The sequence below is a fragment of the Lactuca virosa genome, chromosome 3 (assembly GCF_052849685.1).
Source record: "Lactuca virosa cultivar CGN04683 chromosome 3, Lactuca_virosa_CGN04683_v6, whole genome shotgun sequence".
Lineage (NCBI taxonomy): Eukaryota > Viridiplantae > Streptophyta > Magnoliopsida > Asterales > Asteraceae > Lactuca > Lactuca virosa.
Window position 1 is genome coordinate 4,903,180 of NC_136428.1, and position 23,238 is coordinate 4,926,417.

The 23,238-nt window shown below is 31.1% G+C and overlaps 2 protein-coding genes and 2 long non-coding RNA genes across 5 annotated transcripts; 3 read left to right on the forward strand and 1 right to left on the reverse strand.

Annotated features, from left to right (window-relative positions):
- Positions 1–8,287: 8,287 nt before the first annotated feature.
- Positions 8,288–8,923, reverse strand: LOC145163263 (protein NDR1-like). Its single transcript, XM_079082099.1, has one exon. It carries the CDS (start codon positions 8,921–8,923, stop codon positions 8,288–8,290), a length of 636 nt encoding a protein of 211 aa, XP_078938225.1.
- A 1,485-nt stretch (positions 8,924–10,408) lies between these two features.
- On the forward strand, positions 10,409–10,945 carry LOC145163264 (protein NDR1-like). Its single transcript, XM_079082101.1, has one exon. It carries the CDS (start codon positions 10,409–10,411, stop codon positions 10,943–10,945), a length of 537 nt encoding a protein of 178 aa, XP_078938227.1.
- Positions 10,946–17,344: 6,399 nt separating this feature from the next.
- Positions 17,345–18,901, forward strand: LOC145162183 (uncharacterized). Of its 2 annotated transcripts, none has more exons than XR_013738941.1 (3): positions 17,345–17,391; positions 17,546–17,962; positions 18,041–18,901. It is a non-coding gene; the product is annotated as an uncharacterized LOC145162183 (long non-coding RNA). The 2 variants fall into 2 exon arrangements; XR_013738940.1 differs by lacking the exon at positions 17,345–17,391 and having other exon boundaries at positions 17,744–17,962; positions 18,041–18,498; positions 18,601–18,901.
- A 615-nt stretch (positions 18,902–19,516) lies between these two features.
- On the forward strand, positions 19,517–21,178 carry LOC145162184 (uncharacterized). The gene is made up of 3 exons (XR_013738942.1): positions 19,517–19,767; positions 20,032–20,119; positions 20,979–21,178. It is a non-coding gene; the product is annotated as an uncharacterized LOC145162184 (long non-coding RNA).
- Positions 21,179–23,238: the final 2,060 nt, after the last annotated feature.

Below are 23,238 nucleotides of genomic sequence, written 5' to 3' on the forward strand. Positions count from 1 at the left end.
CAAGCTCTTATTTGAGTGTTTTTCATGTTTATGTTTGTGTTTTTGGTGTTTTGAGCCTTGGAGTGCATCTTGGAAGAAGAAGGTGGTGACCTTGTTGGTTGAAGGCTTGTTTCTACATCAGATGTTGCATCTTCTGCACCTTACGCAGCTTGAAGAGGTATAAAGTTCTTAATTTTTGGTTAAATGCTTAATTATGTTTGTTATATAGTCATTTTTTGGAGTTTTGAGGAGAGTTCTTGGAGTTTGATCAACTCGAGGACTATTGTTGAGCTTTGATCGATTTCTGGATCTCGTTAGTCCCATAAATTTAAGTGTTTGCAACCATTTCAAGTCATGCGTGTCCTAATGGTCATTTGGGTAAAATTTGAGAGTTAAGGTTTGAGTTTTGGGCTTGGTTAGATGGTGTAATGGATAAAGTCAGGAACTTTATCCATTAATTCCCTTAGAAGTTTCAGATCTGAGCTCTTAAGCTTTGGACATTAAGGGTTAAGAGCTTAATGGATTAAGTTGTTGGAACATCAACCGCGGTGCGGTGCGTGAGGTCCGGTCGCGACTGTTTTGTCTTTTAGTGACCGCGGTGCAACTAGGGAGCTAGTCGCGACGCGGTGGTATGTGGTGATTGACCGTTGACGTTGATTTTTGATCAATTTGACTTTTAGTGAAACTTGGAGGTTTTAAGCTATAGACTGAGGTTTATCTTATGTTTGGTTTAGGCAGTTCGTGTAACTGATTCTTTCGGTCTTCGGGTAGTCGGATTCAACTCTGGGATTCTGGTGAGTTTTCTCATTATACTATAGAACACTAGGTGTCATTGTATACTTGTTGTCTTCATGACTCTTGATGGTTTGATGATATGCATGTTGGGCTAGGCCTATTTATAAGTTAATGGGGTTGACCCGTTGGGCGAGGCCCGCTGATATCTCTGTTGGAACTGTCCCTTTGGGCTGGGCCCGCTTATATGTTTGTTGTTATGGGCCTGTTAATATATGGTGTGTGATATTTTAGGGAACTCATTAAGCTCTGTGCTTATGATTTTAAGTTTAAATTGTTTCAGGTGCTTTCTGTAACAAAGGGAAGGACGCGACGTGATTGCACAACATCTGCTTTTATGTTTGAGAGATCATCCGCACTCTTGATTTTATAACTCTGATTTGATGATGTTTGAAACCAATGATTGATTAATATTTTGAGAATTAAATTAATTCAGTTTTTCTTTAAATTTTAAATGAAAATTTTGGATTGAAATTTGGGATATTACAAAAAATAGATATAGTTTGTTAGGATTCTTTAGAGTTTAATGGCTTATCAGGTCATCATTATACTCTCCATACAATTTATCAAACTTTATTACAATGCATTGAACTCTATAAAGTTCAATGTACCATACATTTAAAAATTAAAAAAATTTAATTATCTGAGTGAAGAGTTCAATGGCCATTTAACTCCATATTAATTGAATGCATGACATCCTATAATGATAGAGTTTAATCTATTGAATGTTAATTAGGCATTTCATCCCCAATCAACTTTCTCATTAAAATATGCATTGTGGATACTAAGGGCAAAGGGGGAGAAGTCAAGCTAAATTGTTCATAGACAAGCACAAAGTTGAATCAGTAAGATGCTTACCGCATCTGAATCGGTTAGATGTGTTCTTTTCAATAGCAAACACCCTTAATAAATGATTAATAGCTTATCTCCTAACGGAACCATTAAGTGGTATACCAAATAAACTGCTTAGTAGAGGTGACAATTGATGGCACGACACGCCAAAAATACACGACATGAAACGAAATTGGGACAAAACTGAAATTTGAATTTGTGTTCGTGTCATGTTAATATCAAGTGTAAAAAACATGATGTCGTGTCGTGTTCATGTTCAAAATTAGACACGAAATTGACACGATTTAGCATTTCTCTGTCGTGTTTTTTTCGTGTTTGTCGTGTTATATATGATTAAGTATTAATTAAATAAACTAATTATTATTTTATGTTATCTTTGTCGTGTCGTGTCATGTATGTCGTTTTTTAATCGGTTCGTTTTCGTGTTGGTTAAAAAATACGACACCGTGTCGTGTCATGTTCAAGTTACATAAAACTTTGTCGTGTCGTGTCGTGTCAGACAAAAACACGAAACGATGGTCCGATTTGTCACCTCTACTGCTTAGATGATTTTCCATACCATTAATTTCAAGCATAAAATAATATATTTTAATATGATTTTTTTTGCGTTCTCTTATATATGCGAGAAAAACGCTAAGGAAGTAGTGCCTTGACCAGGTCTTTTTCCTAATTTGTTAACGTTTATTATATAAATAATTAATTTGATTGGCTCAAAATCATATATTATCTTATTAACAGTAGAAACACGGTTAAGTATCACGTGCCCTAAGGTTTGATTTAGTTCATTAGATTGGATAGAATAAGGCCCACTAGAAAGAAAAACTTTATGTTTGATTTTATCGTTTTTTTTTTCTTATAACTGGTATTGTAATAGTAATTATAAAGCTAGGAAAAATTGGAATGAGTGGATGCTTAATCCTCTCATGAACTAATTTGTTCTTGTTTGCTAGCTCTTTGCTAGCCTTTTTATTTCATTCGGCCGTCCAAAAAAAAGAATAAGGCCCACTAGATGGCATTTAGGCATTTAGCCATTTAACATATACCTCACATTAATCCAAATAATTAATTTGAAGCATTCACAATCTATCATGCATGAAAAAATCCTACATTTTCTAGTCAAAATAAACATGGAAATATAGTTGCTAATCTAATTATAAGATCGGTCGCGGACGCAAAAACTTACAAAAATAGTAGTATTAAAAAAAATTATGACCCAATATAATAGGAAAATTGTCAGAAAAGTCTCAATATATACGGAAAACTTACATTTTAGTCCCACGATTTTTTTTTGAACGAAGAAGACCTGAAAACCGGCAAAAATTTACAGTTTGACCCTTTTTGACCGGTTGAAACCGGTACCAAATTAATTTGGGACTATTTCGTAAACTAACCCAAAATATTGAGACTTTTCTCTAAAAAAAATATTATGATTTTTCTGTAAACAAAAATATTATGACTTTTCTGCAAACAAAACCCTTATTATTATTATTATTATTATTATTATTATTATTATTATTATTATTATTATTATTATTAAAAATATAAATAAGAATACTATTTTTTGAATTTGTATTATTAATATTGTTAATAAAACATATAAATAATATTGTTAATAAAACATATAAATGCATTTAAATGAAAAAATAATGACATTGTTTAAGGGTGGAGGTGGAGGAGATGGTGATGTTTTTAACATTGAAATCATGAATTTTTGCTTATATATTTTTACTTTGTATATGATCATTTCACATTTGTTATTATTTTTTTCAATTCAGAATATTAATACTTAACAATTTAAAAGAAATTGCATATTTGTAAAATTGTTTATAAATAGTTTAAGGTAGAAGCATTTCTCGGTTTGTATATAAAATTGTTTAAGGTAGAATGATTAGTTATCAAATCCAACAGATCCACTACAAACATCTACATAGATAGGTAGCCCATATCAAAATTCAAAAGTATTAATTACAATATATTTTTTAATAAAAAGTAATAGGACATGTTTTTTGGATTAATACTTTTGAATTTTTATTAATACTTTTGAATTATTCCTATTAATTTTTATTAAACAAGATATTGTAATTAATATTTTTGAATTTTGATATGGACTACCTATGTAGATGTTTGTAGTGGATCTGTTGGATTTGGAAAGTAATCCTTCTACCTTAAACAATTTTATATACAAAGTGAGAAATCATTATGCCTTAAACTATTTATAAACAATCTTACAAATATGCAATATCTTTTAAATTGTTAAATATTAATATTCTGAATTGAAAACAATAATAACAAATGTGAAATGACCATATACAAAGTAAAAATATACAAGCAGAAATTCATGATTTCAATGTTAAAAGCATCACCATCTCCTCCACATCCACCCTTAAACAATGTCATTATTTTTTCATTTAAATGCATTTATATGTTTTATTAACAATATTAATAATACAAGTTCAAAAAATAGTATTCTTATTTATATTTTTATTAATAATAATAATAATAATAATAATAATAATAATAATAATAAGGGTTTTGTTTGCAGAAAAGTTCTAATATTTTTGTTTACAGAAAAGTCTTAATATTTTTATTTACAGAAAAGTCCCAATATTTTGGGTTAGTTTACGAAATAGTCCCAAATTAATTTTGTACCGGTTTCAACCAGTCAAAAAGGGTCAAACTGCAAATTTTTGCCGGTTTTCAGGACTTTTTTGTTCAAAAAAAAAATTTGGGACTAAAGTGTAACTTTTCCGTAAATATTGAGACTTTTCTAGAGATTTTCCAATATAATAACATAGTTTTTTAAAAAAAGTAAGAATACATTAAAAATAACGAACTAATAGTTTTAAAACTTACATTTTAAATTTGACACTGACCACTTTAAGAGTCAAAGAAGATGTATCCTTCTCGTGCACAATTCCAATGAATATTTTCTTCACAATTCCAAGGCTATCGACATATCTCAAAACTATGATCATTTGTTCTTTTTTCGATACGTCACTAGATTCATCAACGAAAAAACATCATAAATGGTCTGTGTGGCTATCCAAAATCTGAAGTTTAGTCCCCGTGGTTTGAAAACCTCATATATGGTCCTTGTGCTTTCAAAACTTTTGATGTTTGGTCATTTTTACTAACTCTGTTAGCTTTCTACCGTTAAATGAAGGGTATTTTCGTCATTTAACTATCCAGAGACCTTTTATGAGGTTTGTTTTATTTTATTTATTTAAAAAGAAAAAAATAATTAAATTTAATATCCAATGGGTCTCTCTCTCTCTCTCTCTCTCTCTCTCTCTCTCTCTCGTGTCGTCTACTTCCACCTGCACCACCAACCCGTCTCCACTTCCTTTCTTCCTAGATGCAACAATCTCTCTACCTAATTGTGATCCATAACCTTTAAAGCTTCGTCTACCACCTAATCCTCCAAAAACGAAACCCACATTCTTCGTCTTCTCCATCAAGGTCTGCTACCAGGTTCCAACAATTGAGATCGAGGTGTCAATAGCGGTTGCCCATCGATCACCGCCGTATGACCAGATCCACGCCGTTGAGCGCCGATCGAATCATACGAGTCAATGATTTCACTTTCCCTTTTTTCAGGAATCATAACAATCAACAACTTGTATGATCGATCACAAAAGAAAACTATTTCCACTTACTAACAGGTGTGTGAGTGTGAAATTTCCAATCACTTCTTGTGTTGTTTCTTCAGACTCTTTTCTGTTCGCTTTCGTTCATCATTCTACTTTCATGTTACTTTTTATAATTTGTCGCCTGTAGATTGGATTTGGTTATAAGGAGGTTGTGATGATTTCGTTTTTTGTAGTTGATCTGAGCATCAGATTGGGGGGAAATGGTGAAATTTCATCCTGTATTTTGGCGGGGCAACCATTGTTGCAGCCATGACGATGCTGGCCCTTAATTTCTATCCCTCAAGGATATGTGGCAAGAGAAAGACGCAATAGAAAGATTTCAGGGAAAGAGGAGGTCGTACAAGCAATTTCAGTCTTCTTCATGTTCCGTTGATACTGATCTGTATTTGATTACAGTGAATACATTTTCAAAACAAATGAGAGAGAGATTCCATATCTGGGTTTGATTTTCTTGCTCTGTATTTGATTCCAAATCTGAGTATCTGTATCCTTGTGTTTATGATTCTATGGTTTATCAAATGGAGATATGAGTCATACCCTTTTCCGGTCATCTTCACGCTGCCATATCACAGCCAACACCACCACCTGAAATCGATTACAATGGGAAAAGGGAAGAGAGAGTATCGATATAGGGCTAGGGAGAAACAAGTGCATAACGAATTTTTGTTTTGGTGAAATGTTTTGCTTGATAATTTGGTTAGATAACAAAGGAAACATTATTGGAAATTTCTTTTGTTAAAGAACATATATGGAGGTTGTTCGATTTACACACACACACACACACACACACACAGAGAGAAAGAAACCCTTTGATATTAAATTTATTTTAAGAAAATAAATAAATAAAAGAAAACTTCATAAAAGGTCCCTGGATAGTTAAATGACGGAAATACCCTTCGTTTAACGGTAGAAAGCTATCGGAGTTAACAAAAAGGACCAAAAATCAAAAGTTTTGAAAGCACGGGGACCATCTATGAGGTTTTTAAACCACAGTGACTAAACTTCAGATTTTGGGTAACCACAGGGACCATTTATGATGTTTTTTCTTCATCAACCAATAAAGCAAACAAATCCATACTAATTTCTTTACGAATACTAAAAATTATCTCTTTAAAAAAACACCCAACATTTTGTTTTTGAGTCCTCAGGGATGTCATTTGATTATTTTGAGGAGCATTTTATAAAGTACATTATGAATGCCTTCATTTGATCTCGCATGAAAGATAATAACTCAAAGAAAAATCCTTTATTAAGAGAGTCATTTGACTCATCATGACCACGAAACAGTAAACTGTTTCTATAAAAATTACGACACCAAATTGAAGAACCTAACCGTAGTTTATAGTTACTCTTTCGACTTTGTTTTGTTTCTTAAAGGCTACACTAACAGATTATTTTTCTTTCATTAGAAATTCACAATTTTATGTTGATTTGTGATGAGAACTATCAACATTACCATCATGAATCTTTAATATATTTTTTTATTCCAAGTATCAAAACTTAGTGTAACAATCTCTTCCTCTTTGTTTTCCTATATTCTCCACACAAATACCAAAATAAACAATATGTTTTGTTTTCTTGTATGCTATACTCCAACCAATCAAATTCATCAAACCAATGAACAACAAAATGTCTTTCTTTGTTACCTATTTTCTTTGATAAAAATGTATGATTCTTTTGTTGACAAGGTCCTTGAAGCAAATATGTCTTTCTTATTTCATCTCTTTGATTTTGATTATAAATTATAATGCATGATGTATTCGTCGTGTCTTTTGGAAGATCCTTCAAATCAATATTTGTAATTGGAATAGTTGTAGGTTGTGGACTTTGTTGATTTACATTAGAAACCAAAAGGAATGATTGATTGAAGTTGGAGCATTGTCTTTTGGATGACCCTTCAACATTTGATTCATTGAAACTTGGTAGTCTCTTAAAAAAAGACTCAATTTTACCCTAACATATCAATATTTCAAATCAATTTCACTACTAATTTCAACTTTCAAACATTTACTAATTTCATCAAAAACAACTAAAAAGTTCACCAAAACAATTAACAATTTCAACAAATAAACAACTAATTTTTTAAAGCATAAACCAAATAAAAGTTCAATACTTGTTTCATTCTAAGGTTTAAGCTCTCAAATTCGGATTGGAGGAATCTCTTATGCTTAAAAATGTTTTGCTTGTCTAATTTCAGCTGCAAAGGGTTGAAATTTGAAGAGTGGTGTGTGAGAATTTTTTTTTCTTCCACCTCGAGCACAACAGCGAACACAATAGCTTTTTTCTTTTTCTTGGTGTCGTGGATGCTACTTCCTTAATCCTTCTACCTCTTTATTCCGCATCAAAGGAATTAAACGACAAATGGGCCAGATTTAAACAAAGTGAAATTGTATTGGGCTAATTGGTTTTTTTATTGTATTGGGCTAATTTTTTATAACTTTGGACTAAAAATTGGTGCACCATATTTTTTTTTTGTTGTACTTAATACTAGTAGCACAATTTTTGGAGTAGTTGCACATTAATATTAAGAAAATAAAAAATATTTTACTCTTCGCACGAGTAGTGTTCTGGGACCCCCAAGACCTATAGTAAAGTAAGCCACTGTATAAGATTCGAATTGACGTACTTGGAATGTGTTGATCTGGTTTTCTACAGAATTGGAAATCTTTAATTTGATCACTCTCGTTCACCCAAAAAACACAGTAATGGCGAAACCTAGCTGAGTTTAGAGAAAACAAATCTATGTGAAATGAGAGAACTAAAAGTTTATCTATATACAATCACGGATCAATCAGAGAGGTTTTTTATTTTTTTTCCCTTAGTGGTTTTGTTCAAAGTGTCATGCATATAGTAAATTACGAAATGGTATAAAAAAGGAGGATACACTAGAAACTATGATATATATATATATATGCACACAGAACAACATAAATAAAGAACTGGTTTACAGGCTACAATGGTGATATAGATTTCAATCTTCTTAGAGATCTTAGCAAATATTACATCCCAAATAATCACATAATCATCAAAAGGGTGGCAGTCGAAAGGATCAATAAACTCATTCGAAAGCCTAAACAACCAAGCCCATGATCACCCACACCAGATTCAAAGAGTGTAATGCCTCTCTTTGAATCTCTTTCTCCTGTTTGTCCCACCCTCACATTCGCCACTACAACCACTGTCCCCTTCTTACGATAAGCTGGTGACTTAAACCCTACTTTGGTGGACACCTTCACTATGAATACGGACGATGTTACCATCCTATTATAGGGTGCTATGCCCCGAGTGGCCACCGTTTCTCTAACGTACATGCTTTTCTGATTATGTTGATAAAACTTGGGAACTGTGTATTCTCCAACGACAAAAGTCAACTTGATATTAGGGATGTATAAAAAGGTAATTGTAACAGGGTCGTAGTAAGCTCCCATGGCTTTATTCGAGTTATGGAGCCTCATGTCAAAGAAAATGGTCTGATTGGCGGCGGTGGTGGTGGAGGAAATGTCCGATAGGTTGAGGGCTGAAACGTAAAAATCATTGATGGTGAATGAAGGATCCGATGGATTGGTGAAATAGACGCATACAACGATCACGGCGGTTATGATAGCCAATATTGATATGATTATTCCCCAACATTTAGCGCAAGATCCCATATTAATTATATCAATCTTGTGACTGCAAAATGAACAAGTATTTTACTTTATATATAGACAGAAGAGAGGAATAAAAAATTTCGTTTTAGGGTGCTGGGAATGAATAAGATGAGTGCTGGGAATGAATGGTCCGCATTGACTTTATTTATAGATATTTACTCTGAGGAACTTCTTGTACTTTTCTTATATATAAATAAATCAGCTGTAAGGAAATTTCCAAATTATATGAATACATGGTAGGGTAGAAGAGTTACCGCGTGTTATGGTAGAAAATGTTTTAGTAAATACTACAAATTAAAGAAAGTGGATTAATACATATTCCTAAGGAAAATATTATTTTTTTTAAACAACAAATATTATTTACTCCTAATTCTATACATATTCAAAATGGGACTTGAACCTTCTTTGAACTCAAAAAAAATTGATAACACCTAATATAGCTATTGCTAGGTTAAAAGCCTTTTAATAGGAAACGTTAAAGGATTAACACATATACTATCATCATTTTATGACATCTAAAAAAGAAAATTGACCCCTTCAGATATTAATTGTTAGAGGTGATAAATAAAGCATAAATTCATACACCTCTCTAAATAAAAACCCTTTGGGACGAAGCCAATGATAAAGAAGAGCTTTTAGATCGTTATCTCTATTGAAGCGTGGCCATTTTCATAATTATACCAAAAAAAATTAGTTCAGATTACTTTAAATTTGTAGAATATTTTTATTAAATTTAAAATAAAGAAAGTGTATTTACACAAATCCGTATTATTACTATTTTTCTGTATATAAAGTAGGCTAAAATCTGAAGGCATCCACACTGATCCAAGAAATATAAAGTGCAACTTGTATAATAAAATTAACGAACATTTAACTTGATAGCTTTGAAGTCGGGTTTTCGAATTTCAATTGTTATAGGTCAATTATTTCAACTCATACATTCATGCCTTCTCTTAAAAATCCTTGGAGTACAAAATGAAAATAGTATTACTAATTTAATCCTCATATAAAAAAAAAAATAGAAGTCAACTTGAGACTTGTGAGCCTCATATTAGACCTGGTAAACGAACGTGATGATCAAGAGGAATCTTTAAACAAATTGAGCATTGAATTTCCAAGAAATTAACATCGGTTAAGTCTCCTTGCGACTTTTTAATTCCGATACATAAAATATAGTTAGTTATTTAATGTTCTTGAATTTGTTAAGAAAAGTTGCCAGAAATTTCATCTTTGCTTACTTCGCCGACCAGACAAAAACACCAAAGAAATACGTACCCACGGTTCCACTTTCTTCATCTATAAATATCTTTAATGATCATCTCCATACCAATAATACAATCCTATTCTCTTTTGATTTGAAAAAAAGGTGAAAAGATCAGATCCTATTTGATCACTTCCGACAATTTTATGGCATGCAGTGTGAACTATGGCACTCTTATTGCTTGTTTTTTTGTGATATCTTTTTCCTTGGGTCTCGTTGTTCTAATGCCTGTCTTAGTAGCTCTATTCGCATCGCCATCTAGTCCATCGTTTTCAGTTAATCTGTTTCATAATCAAACCTTGAACCTGACCAGAGCAAATGGTAATTCTCCCACAAACTTTGCTATCCACTTCGATCTCAAGCTAAAAAACGAAAACAAAGCAATAGGTCTTCATTACCCAGATCAAATAAATATCACATTTTCTTACTTCCCAAATGTATCCACGCTTGCCATTTTAGCAGACTACAAGTTGGACAGCTTCTATCAGGGTAATGGGAAGACTAAACGTGTGCGAGACATGGTGGAAACAAATGGATTTCCTACAGTGTTGGAAGGGACGAATATGATAGTTTTTCGAGTAGATTTGGTGGGTTCGTTTAGGTATAAAAAGGTTGGAACGAAGAGGCATAAAGTGGAGTTGGGATGTCTTGTGGGTGTAGATTCCACCACCAGCAACAAAATGCAGAAAGGGTTTATTGGAATGGTTGAGCCTGGTCTTGATTCCAAGCTGAAGAAGAAACCTCCACCAGATCCACCGTGACACGTGCACAGTGATGAATTCCATTGGTTCGTTGATTGTTATTGCCTTCATTTCATTCTCGTGATTAAGTTCCCAAGAAGAATAATGTTATTAGCAAAAAGAATTGTTCTATATATTTGTAGATTGATGACTGATTCAAAAGTTTAAGACTATTAACTCGTCTTTTTGTTATTATCCTTTTTCTTTATATATTCAACAACTTTAAGATATATATTGTTTTCTTTTTTTAGGATAAACTTTTAGATAACTAACTTATAGTGTAGCAAAAATGAATTATGTTTCAAAATCGTTTAAAAAATATCATTCAAGTTTGGTGTGTCCAAAAAACACCATCCAAGTAAAGCATTTGTACAAAAAACACCAACGAAGTATATTCTTTGTTCAAATTTGACCTTTGGTAACCGGCAATTACCGGTAAAAAATAAGTAAAGGAAAAAAAGCAATAGGAAATGACTCAAAGAGGTAACTATGTTTCAAAATCGTTCAAAAAACATCATCCAAGTTTGGTATGTTCAAAAAACATCATCCAAGTAAACTATTTGTACAAAAAACACCAACAAACTATATGTTTTGTTCAAATATTAGCCACCGGTAATTGGTTCTTACAGATTAAATGGTAACTTGGCTTAACTATTATGACATGGCATAATAATGATTGACAAAACAATAAATGATATATTCCTCCTTTAAAAACCGATTTAGGGTTTCTTCATGAAGAAGTTATGGCATTTGGAAGATTGGCGGTTCTTGACCCTAGCCGAGTACGTTGGGCGTACGCTAGGAGTACGCCAGGCGTACTGGCTCGACATCCGGATCGCAGAGGCTTCAACATATGATGTGACTATGTACAGACTTGTTTAAGTTAGGCATCGGGCCCAAATGATTGTAGCAGGTCATTTTTTGGGCTTAAGGCCATGTTGGGGGTTCTTGGGCCATATTAGGCCTTAGATGCCTTGTAGCTGGGCTTGGATGCCTTTTTGGGTTTTTTATGGATTTGGGCCTTAGGGGGAGGGAGGTCCATTGAGGCAGGGGTAAAGGAGCCCTTTTTTCCTTAAGTTAAGAATTAGGGTTTTGGACTTGAGTTCGAGATCATCACTTTAGAAGAAGACGAGCAATCATAGGAGAAGAATATCATTCGTTCATGAAGAAACCCTAAATCGGTTTTTAAAGGAGGAATATATCATTTATTGTTTTGTTAATCATTATTATGTCATGTCATAATAGTTAAGCCAAGTTATCATTTAACCTGTAAGAACCAGTTACCGGTGGGTAATATTTGAACAAAACATATAGTTTGTTGGTGTTTTTTGTACAAAAAGTTTACTTGGATGGTGTTTTTTGAACGATTTTGAAACATAGTCACCTCTTTGAGTCATTTTCCTATTGTTTTTTTCCTTTACTTATTTTTTACCGGTAATTGCCGGTTACCAAAGGTCAAATTTGAACAAAGAATGTACTTCGTTGGTGTTTTTTGTACAAATGCTTTACTTGGATGGTGTTTTTTGGACACACCAAACTTGAATGATATTTTTTGAACGATTTTGAAACATACTTACCCATATAAGTCATTTTCCCAATTTTATTATTGTTTAGAGCAAATACAACTAGTGTTATCCCGTTGTGGTTGACCAAAGACAACTATTATACCTTTGGCAAGTTTTCTTTTGTAGGGTTTCGCTTTCAATACATGTATTATTAAATGTGAAACAGTATTAACATTAATTCATAAAAACAAACTCCATTAAATTCAAAGAAAATATATTTCCCCTATTTTCATCCTCTATAATTAAAACCCCGAAAGTAAAAAAATAAAAGTAAATTACAATTAAGAAAATCAAAATCAAATCATATAACTTTGAGAAATTAAATATCCTCCTACTTTTATTACTACAAATTCTCCTACCCAGTTAAACGATGACGTGTGTCATTTTAGTATACTAAAATATCATTAAATGAGCATTAAATATGACACGTGTCATTATTTAATTGGATAGGAAGATTTATAGGAACAAAAAGTATGAGGATATCAAATATTCATTTCTCATCTAGCAACATCAAAATACATAATGTAAGAAATAGCAAAAATTCTCCAGCCAAGCTACTTTCTCAGCCAAAAAGCATCCGCAACCGATCTGAGTTTTTATTTTTCTTGTACTAATGAATATTAATATCTCCAATGACACCATAAAAATCTTTTAGCTATCATATATAATAGATGATTATAGAGAAAGAGTTTTTTAACTGAAAATTGAATTGGAACCCGAACTGGAGCAGTTGGAATTGGTTAGTGGTATTCGGTTCGGTTTTAGTTCTTAGTTACAACTTATTATTTTCTGTTTTTTTGGTTCCGGTTTGGTTTTGACTGGTTCCGGTTCCAAACACCATCTTAGATAGCACATTTCTTAGTATTATTGAACCGAACAAACTGTTTTTGGTATTTGATCTGGTTTTCTGTTTTTAGTATATGATCTTTTTGGTTTTCAGTTCCGGATCGATTTACATGTCTAAATGATTTTAAGTTTTTCTTGAATGAAACAAATAAAAAATTAGCTATCGTCAATTTTCTGTTTTAGAAAATTATTTAATTTAATAATATATTAATTCTTAAATAAATAATAAGTCATATCCAAATTAATGACTTGACAACGGTTACCAAGCTTCTTTCTATTACAATGTTATAAACATAAATTATATGTAGACAAAATTATATAAATGGTCCTTGTGGTTTATTATAGGACACAAATTTAGTCTTTGTTTCCATGTGGTTTTCAAAATTTGCTTGAATGATCCATTTTGCTGAAGTCGTTACTGTTCATCCGTTAGTATGAGAATATTTTGGCATTTTCAAGTAGCAGGGACTGGGTTTGTGACTATAGGAAAACCATAGGGATCATTTATGTAATTTTGTCTATATTTTATGTTTATGAGTTTATATCTTTTTCACAATTTTACTTTTTAAAATATGATTTTGAACCCTTCAATTTGAAATTTGTAAAATGTTACTTTAACCTCTCTATTTTCTAAATTTTCGTGTTTAATCTCGTTTTATATATAAGTTGATTTTCATTAATAACTTACGTTCGTTATCCTAAAAAAACTATTTTTACGTATTTACTTTTATATATGTATCAGTATAAATCAAGGTGCTCAACGTTTCGACTTTAATTTAAAAGTTTCTTTCAATAATTTTTATTAAAAAATTACATGGTTTTTCTTATACATTGTCGGTTTAAATTCGAGTTTGTCTACGTTTCAACGTAGTATTATTTATTTGTTTTTTGTGTTTAACTTTATGTACGTATCCTTCGTTTGAGACGGTTCACATATAATAACTTTCGTTTTTTAATTTAAAAAAAATATCTTATTATATTAGAATTTGTCTACGTTTCGATGTATTTTGTTGTGCTTAATTTTATGTACATTCATATGTATCATTCGTGTCACATATAATAACTTTCGTTTGTTAACTTAAAAAAATATATTATCTTCGTGTTTGTCTACGTTGTGACGTATTATTTTAACGTTTTCGTGCTTAATTTTATGTACGTTTCATACATATGAGTCTGGTCACATATAATACTTTTTAGTTTATTTGAGCTTTCGTTCGTTAACTTTAAAAAAATCTAACTTACTTACTTTTAGGTATTTGTAGGGAAATCTATAGAGTTAAAAGTTTTTTTTTTAATAGAGAAGTCCCGATTATTTAACATTTTGTCCAAATTAACGAAAAAATCTTTTTTTATATATTTGAACAACAAATAACAGATTATATTATTTTCTCAAAATAATGAAACTTTTCTGTTAAAAAAAATTAAGAATTTTTTGAAACTTTTCCCAAAAATTTAGGATTTTTCTGTAGATTTCTCATCGATATAAATTAGAGTTTTTTTATTATTATTTTATTTTATGTTTCGATGTAATTGTTTTTTACGTTTTGGTGTTTATTTTATGTATGTTCCTACATATGTGTTTGTTCACATATAATATCTTTTCATTTGACAGTACAAATTGGAGTTAGTCAGTTGTACAGACTTTATATTTATCTACCAACAAATGCAATGTTACTTAACTTTTATCAATACAATCATCAAAATTATACTTTTATTAATACAATAGATAAAAGTGTAATTATAAACATTGAATTTTGTAAGTTGAATTTTGACGATTTTATTGATAAAAGTTACGTTTCAACGTAAAAAAACACGTACACAAAAATAAGTGTGAAAACATAAAAAAAATTACGTTGAAACGTAGACGAACTCAAATCTATACTGATATGTAAAAAAACGTTACGTCGAAATATAGACAAACTCGAATATAATACATTTTCTTAAATTAACGAACAAAAGTTATTATATGTTACCCGACTCATACGTAAGAAACGTACGTAAAATAAAGCAAGAAAACGAAAAAATAAATACGTTGAAACGTAGACAAACTTGAATATAATACAATTTTTTAATTAACGATCGAAAGTTATTATATCAGAAACGAGTTATACGTAGGAAACGTACATAAAATTAAGCACGAAAACGTAAAATAATAATAATAATAATAATAATAATAATAATAATAATAATTATGTCGAAACATAGGTAAACTCAAATTTATCGACACGTGTACAAAAACAACTATTTTTTTTAAAACAAATTAACGAAATAAACTTCTAAATTCACGTCAAAACGTTGACCACCTTAAATTTATACCAACACATATATAAAAATAAACACATAAAAAATTAGTTTTTTTAAGTTAACGAACGGAAGTTATTAAGGAAAATAAAATTATATACAATACGGTGGATAAATATGAAAATTTAGAAAAATAGAGAGGTCAAAATAACATTTTACGAAGTTTAAACTCAATGGTCAAAAGGACATTTTAAAAAATAAAAAAGTGAAAAAACCACAAACTCTTAAACATAAAATATAGACAAAATTACATAAATGGTCATTATGGTTTACCCATAATTACAAACTCAGTCTCTGCTACTTGAAAAGACCAAAATACCCTAATACTAACAGATGAACAGTAACGACATCAGCAAAAAAAATTCATTCATGCAAATTTTGAAACAACAGAGACCATGTTTCTCAAAACAAATTATGTAATTTTGTCTTATATGTATATTGAAAAAGATAATTAAATACAAATATTTAATCATAATAAACATTTAAATACAACTCTTATAACCAATATTCGATGTCTTCTATCACAAAATTTTAATAAAGAAAATCATTTTATGTTTCTAAATTATATATACTATCAATTCCTAAAACCTTAGCTACAGGATACTTTTTTCTCTTTCATCTTTTGCCACCGAACTTCTTCTTCTCATTCAAACGCCACAATAAATCGTATTCTTCTCTTCCTTCTTATCCCACTTTTCCCACCACCGCCTCTTCTACCCAATCAGATGTTGCACCGCCATGAACATCATTTATTATCTCTCCTGTGATTAGATCTATTCTCATTCTGAGGCTCCCTTTCTTGGATATCAGTCGATAACCCTGCTCTCCTTTCTTCTTCGCTCTGCTGCTTCATCTCCGCTTAGACCAACGCTAGATAACCTCCTTCTTTATGCCAATATCTATTGCTCATATATTTTTCCCTAAATTGAACATTATCTCAGTTGAACCACCGATCAACCTTATTAATCGGCTATGGTCTCTCGAATTAGGGCTTATGAAATCCAAGTACACACTTGAAATCGGCGTCCTGTCTTCGGCTCAGATATATCCCCAAAATCGTCCGGAATCGATTGTTCCCTCGCTGCCACCGCTTTACCAGACCCGCACCTCGCGACAGACGATGATCGGCACTCAGATTGTTTGCCTTAATTGCGCCATTTATGAGATGATAAAATTTTGTGTTTCTTTAGAAGCAAGTGGAGTTGATGGTAAGGATTGTGAAGAATCATCGTCACGAAGAAGAAGAGGATGCCGAATATTTCATTTGAAGAACATCTGATGGCTCCTTACAGAAAAGTTTTTCTTTTCTCATAAACATATATGTATTTTTTATATCTAGATTTGTATGTGCATAATTGAAATTGAACTTTCCAATTGAATGCACAGATGGAAGAAGGAACGATCAGAAGGCGAGCTCTCAAAAGTTCAATTTCTCATAAACCCCATTGCTTCTTGTCGGTGTACCAGATTTTGGAACAGAGCCACTAATTCTCACCTCATCCAGCCTCCAGCCTTGGGCTCTTTCATGAAAGGTATCTTCGCCTCCTGCATCAAATCACCCCCTTCATCGATCCATGTAATTTGTTTCATCTCTTCTCTCTTGCTTTCATTCCCGATCTAATCTTATGAGTAATCCGCTTTAGGTTTGTTTGATTAATTTCATATTTCGATTGATTTTTCAGGATTTACCATTTGTATTTCATCAACGCCTCATCGGGTTGAATTTACCAACTACTCGACATATTGTTCCAAAGAGTAATCATCTTTTTTACTTTTTGTTCTTTTTAGCTACTTTGACTTATGCGCATTCAACTATGATGTTTTGGTTATATCAGTTTGTATTTTTAGTTAATTTGATGTTGACAAAAATGTTTAAAAATGTTCTATTTATGCTTTGCCATGTCAGCAGGCACAAAGAGATCCAGAGAGTGATCTTACTCACGAGAATTATGAATTTGGTTATGACACATCGAGCCCTTCCGAGGGTAGTTTTGGAAAGTCCAATGGAAGAGCATGTGAAGAAGGACTTGAAAAGAAATGATATGGATATGAGATCAATACTACAGATGCAATATCCAAGCTTGAAAGTAATGGACATGAGTTATCTTCGAATTATTCACTTGATTAATCTTCAATTTCTGATGTGAAATTACAACCTATCAACAACCTTATAGAAGGAAGCGGTGAAGTGAGTAGGAATTGGAAGAACTCAGAGGAAGAGGATTATTTGTGGGATGATGCGAGCTCAAGAAGAGTAAATCCCATTCTTACCTCGTCTAATAGTTCAAAGATAGATCCTAGATTGTATTTCGACTCTGAAAGACCGGTAAGTAAAAAAGATGGAATTGCTATTATTCTTTTTCTTACAAGCATTTACACTGAATTTTTTTTTCTTTCTTTCTAGGGTTTTGAAAATCGTCAACCTTCACCTGATCTACCATCTACAGAACAACGGATACCTTCTGCTTCATTAAGGGCAAAAGGGTCATTTTTACTAGATGAAAATGTCCACGAATGATGAGAATTTATTAATTAATTGGTTAATAGTTTTTTTATTTCTTTCTTTCTGCAGGTCCATTTTCATAGATTACTTCACCTCCACAAAAGCACCCTTTCTACTTGCTTCTATTAAAAGCAAACTATTAACTAATTATGAAAATGGAGGTTTGCTTTTAAAATGGACCTGCAAACCTCCATTTTCATAATTAGAAACCCGGAATCTCTATTTTCAAGCAACAAAAATATTAGAAACCCAAAGTATGTGTTACTGTTGATAAAATGAATCTTCAACATGTTTCTTTTTTAGTAGTCTATTTTTTCCAGATTCGCTTTTTTTGGGTTCAACTTACTATGCAAAAGTTGGTATGGTCTTCTTTATTTAGAATAAGCTTCTTACTTATGTTATAGATCTCCATAATTAGAGATAGTAATTTAGGATGTTGTAAATGTTTGAATATATTGCAGGCTCCTGAAAGTGCAGTTTACTTCATTGAAGATGGGGAGAAGGTTCCTGTTGTTTAAAGCAACAACAACACGAATGAAGAAAGAAAAAGATATGTTTGTTCTTGTGGGTATAACTTTTTTTAAGCAATATTTGTACTTTTATACATTGTTTGATTTGGCCCACGAATGAAGTTTTGGATTTGAGAGTTGAAATGTGTTTTAAGGATTTGAAAAATCTTATTATATCTTGTAATCCATGGAATTCATTTGCCTTCTGTTCTTGGGCCAATAAGTATGGATAATCATTAGCCTTAAGGTAAATAATCGGTATCTTATTTTTTTTCTTAGGAAGAGAAATGCAGGTTTGAAATTAGAAGAACTACCTGCTCTACAGTCTTCAGAAGCTTCTGATGAAGAACAGAAATTAGGGTTTGATGAAATATGATCAAACAGAATGAAAGAAAGAAGATGATGAAATAGACTAATTGATTAAATGATAACACAATCTAAAAGATTGCCCAAGGAATCTCCCTCTCTCTAAGCAGAAAGCTTAAGAGCCAATACAAACGTATTACACTATCAAATTTCTAGACATCCCTCTACTGTAACCTTTCTCTCTATTTATTATAATCCTAGCCCACCTAGGTGAATTTCCTGTTTTGCCCTTTACTGGGCCTTCTAGACAAAACCTATAAAATTCTTGCTTAAATGGTATTTGGGTCCAACAATACTCATTTCCTATCAGCTTCTCACCATCATTTAAAACAAGAAATGGAAAAATGAATGGCAAACACTTGCAGGTGTTTCGAGAACAAGAAAACAAGCTACTGGTATGGTTTTTTTAAGTCTGTTTTTTATCAAAAATTTAAGTTGACCCTAAAATATAAAACTCGAAACAGGGAACATAATATATATGGTTAACACCCCCTTAAAAATATATTATAATATGATATGTTGCAATAATAAGCAGAAAGGGTATGATGGTCTTTTTTGGAAATGAAAGGGAGAGAAACGCTTCTACGTTATTATAATGGGGACGCATGGATGTGCTTCAGGATCTTTGATTTTAGTCAATGTTGGGGTTGATTCCATGGGAGGAGTTATTGATGGTGGAGTTGGAAATGCAACATCAATTAGCCTGCAGTCCACCTCGGTGACAGATCAACATCCTGACAAGTTTGTGACAAGGTTTATCTCTATCCTTTAATGAGACAATGGTTTTTTACTCATTTTCTGTAATATCATCATCATGATTGATAAACTTACTCTTATCAAATATTGATCTTATGAAAACTTTTTATTACTTACTTTTATTCCAAAATTGTCCCTACATCAACTTCCTTACTCTTGTGACAGTTTATGAATTTCCATCCTCCCTTATGTTGGTTGTGGGGCCATTTTGGTCATTTTAGTTTGTGGTGATTAAATTATTAAAAAAATATTGCTATGTAGCTTTCAATCTTCATTTTTACATGGATGTGCAAGGTTTACGTTATTTACAACATCACATAGATCAAGATCCCCCTTCTTCTAAGTATAGGTAAGTTGTTGAATTTCCATAATAGTAAAAAAATATTTACCATTGTTGCAGCATGTCTACAAAACTATACCTATTTTCATTCGTTTATTTAGGTTTTATTTAATAAAAAATCTGATTTATAATAAATTTCAAACATTTTTCACAGTTCTAGAAGCATCTGTTGACTAATGTTTTGACTTTTATCAGAGGTGGTTTTTTTAGGTAGGAAATATTCTATAAACCGCCAAAAATAGTAATGTAATATATGCAAATGTAGTTTACTTTTAGTTTTTACCCACACTACATTCTATTAATAAAGGGTTAAACTAAAAAAAAACTTATATTTTGTTTTTTTCCCGGATTAAACCTTTATTTATTATATGAAAAAAAAACTTGAATTTTTTCATTTTCCCCGAATTGGTCCTTTTAGTCATTTTTTACCAAAAAAATTGAGAAATGTAAGGTTTTTTTCGAGAAAAAACTAAAAAAGTTGAGAGTTTTTTTCGAAGCATTAAGAAGGTTGACGGTTTGTTTTGGAAAAAAAATACAAAGTTGAGGTTTTTTTCTGAAAAAAAAAAAAAAAAATACAAGGTCTTTTTCTGACAAAAAATAATTTTGAGGTTTAATCCGTATAAAAAAAATATAACCTTTTTTTTTAGTTTAACCCATTAATAAAAATTAAAATTATGTAACACATAAAATACGTTGCCTATATTCATAGCAAAGTTTAAGTATGTTACTATAATGGATAAAAATGTAAGTATTCTCCTATTCTGTATAAAAAAGTAAAGTACATTGCTATTACCTATAAGGAAACACAAGTGCATTGCAATTACATGTAAAATGTTATAATTAAGTATTTTTCATGTAATTATTTCAGATTTCAGGACTTCCACAGTTTTTGAACAACTCAGTTGTAAACTTAGCAAAAAAAGATATTGATATGCAAGCTATGGCGACATGGTCTTCAGAGAAACCGCATGGACAAAAATGATATGGCTGAAGGTTGTTTTGTTTTCTGATAATATCTTATGAAGCTGGTCACTTCAAAAATAAATTTGTGGTCACAACTTCATAATTTTGAACATCAGCTGATTATACAATTAATAGTTAATACACATAGGTGATTGATGATATCCAACTGTGATTACTTGGGGTATACGATTTTGATTTTGATTTTTATTTTGTACTTCCAATAGAAAAGAATAGATAAAAAAATTCTCTTTTAAACAATTTTACTATGAAAACATATATGAGGGTTCATAAGTTGACAACGGATGATGTGAAATTGAGAATTATATTGTGAAATAGAAGGTCGAAGGGTAATGATTTGATCTGGTTATATAATAGAGATTTGATCTTATACCAATATATATACTATACTTAATTTAGTTATCCATAATAGAAATCTACTTACACTCTTTTTAGTCCCATTTTATGTTGTAAGCATTGGCATTTATGCTGGGTCCAAAAAGGTAAGTTTTTACACACATATACATGTACACATTATAGTTATATATGATTTGGTGTTGTATGTTTTTTACAGGCGGTACAGAAGATTTTGCGAATAGAACTGGAAACATTAGATGGAAAGACTTGAAAGTAGGTTGCTATAATACGTTTGTATGTTTAATGCATTTTGGTATAAATAAACTTTTGCTGTGTTAAAGTATCTTGCCTTTCTAAATATAATCTAGTGCTTCCTATGTAACTCGTATGAACACCCCTTTTGTATATATGACATGTTTTAATAAATATTATAATATGTTATATCGTTTCCTACAACTTAAAATAAGGAAAAAAACAAAAACACAGCGCCAAAGGCGCAGCTAATTCCCCTCTAGTTCTATATTAAAGAAATGCTAACTTTATAGTTTATACTTACTTTTACGATTTAATAAAGATTAAAATTATTTATGCCAATTTATATCAAATGATATATTATACTTTTTAACTATATATTTTAATAATTCTCATGCATGTTTCCAAGCTGAAAAATATTTTATTTTAATATTAAATTAATTAAAAAATAATCTAAATCAATTCGGTGAAATTTCACGAACATTACACCAGCTCACATCCCAATCTCTAAACTTGGTAATGACATTGACATATACCCTTTTCTTCCTGCCAAAACATAGATAACTAACCAAAAAACCAAATTAACAATAACTTGAGTTTTTACCTATTTTTATTCAAAATCTTATAATCAACAAATAATTCCTTTGTTTTTAAATAATACTGTTATATTTAGGTAGATTTTCTATTATATAATGTTTAAATAACAGTTAATGAAAGTATGATGTTTTTTCTTGCATTTTACACAGTAGAAAAACTTATAGAAAATCTAAAAAAAATAAGATTTATTCGCCCCTAATCTTAACCCATGTCTTCCACAATCAACTTCTAGTAAAATAGTGGTAGTAGTAAAGTATGTTATAGATGGTTTTGTTCAAAATTCCTGTAATAACCAACTATTAAAAGTTATATAGGTTTAGCAATTTGTAAAATATAATAACCAAACTAAAGAAGTGTGAATGACAACTTTTTACTGTAATTTAAATAGGAAAATCTAGATGCATTCAATCAATCTGACCAAAATCTTTACTGGCATTTAAACCGTAAAAAACTATAATTTTAGAGGTAGAAACATACATACCTTAAATTAACCCAACATGGAAATAAACAAAACCATCAAAAACTAAAAATTTCTTTCCAAAAAGCTTTAGCTAGCACAACAATTGAAAGTAGGATGCTCTAGTACACATCAAAGCTTCACAAGACATTTCACAACCTTAATAGTTAATAGTACATTTTGGTCATTTCATTATGGCTTAACAGAAAAATTTGGTCATTTCTGATTTGTACAAATACGAGTCTATGCTTTGTCCAAGGGTTTCCATTAATTATATTAACTTCATTAAATATCCTTCAATTTCTCGAGGCAGTTTTAGTCATAAAAGCAAATTCAAACCAGAAATAAAACTTGATTTATGATTTCATCTTACATATAGATATTTTGTACATTAAAGAACCCAAACCAATAAATTAGTTAAATACATGATTCACTTATAGCAACTTGCCACAACTACAACAATAACATTGCCAATTAAAGTTATCAAAGTCAAATTCAACTAGAT

Coding starts and splice junctions, on each gene's coding strand:
- LOC145163263 (XM_079082099.1), bottom strand. CDS start 8,923: ATGGGATCTTGCGCTAAATGTTGGGGAATAATCATATCAATATTGGCT.
- LOC145163264 (XM_079082101.1), top strand. CDS start 10,409: ATGCCTGTCTTAGTAGCTCTATTCGCATCGCCATCTAGTCCATCGTTT.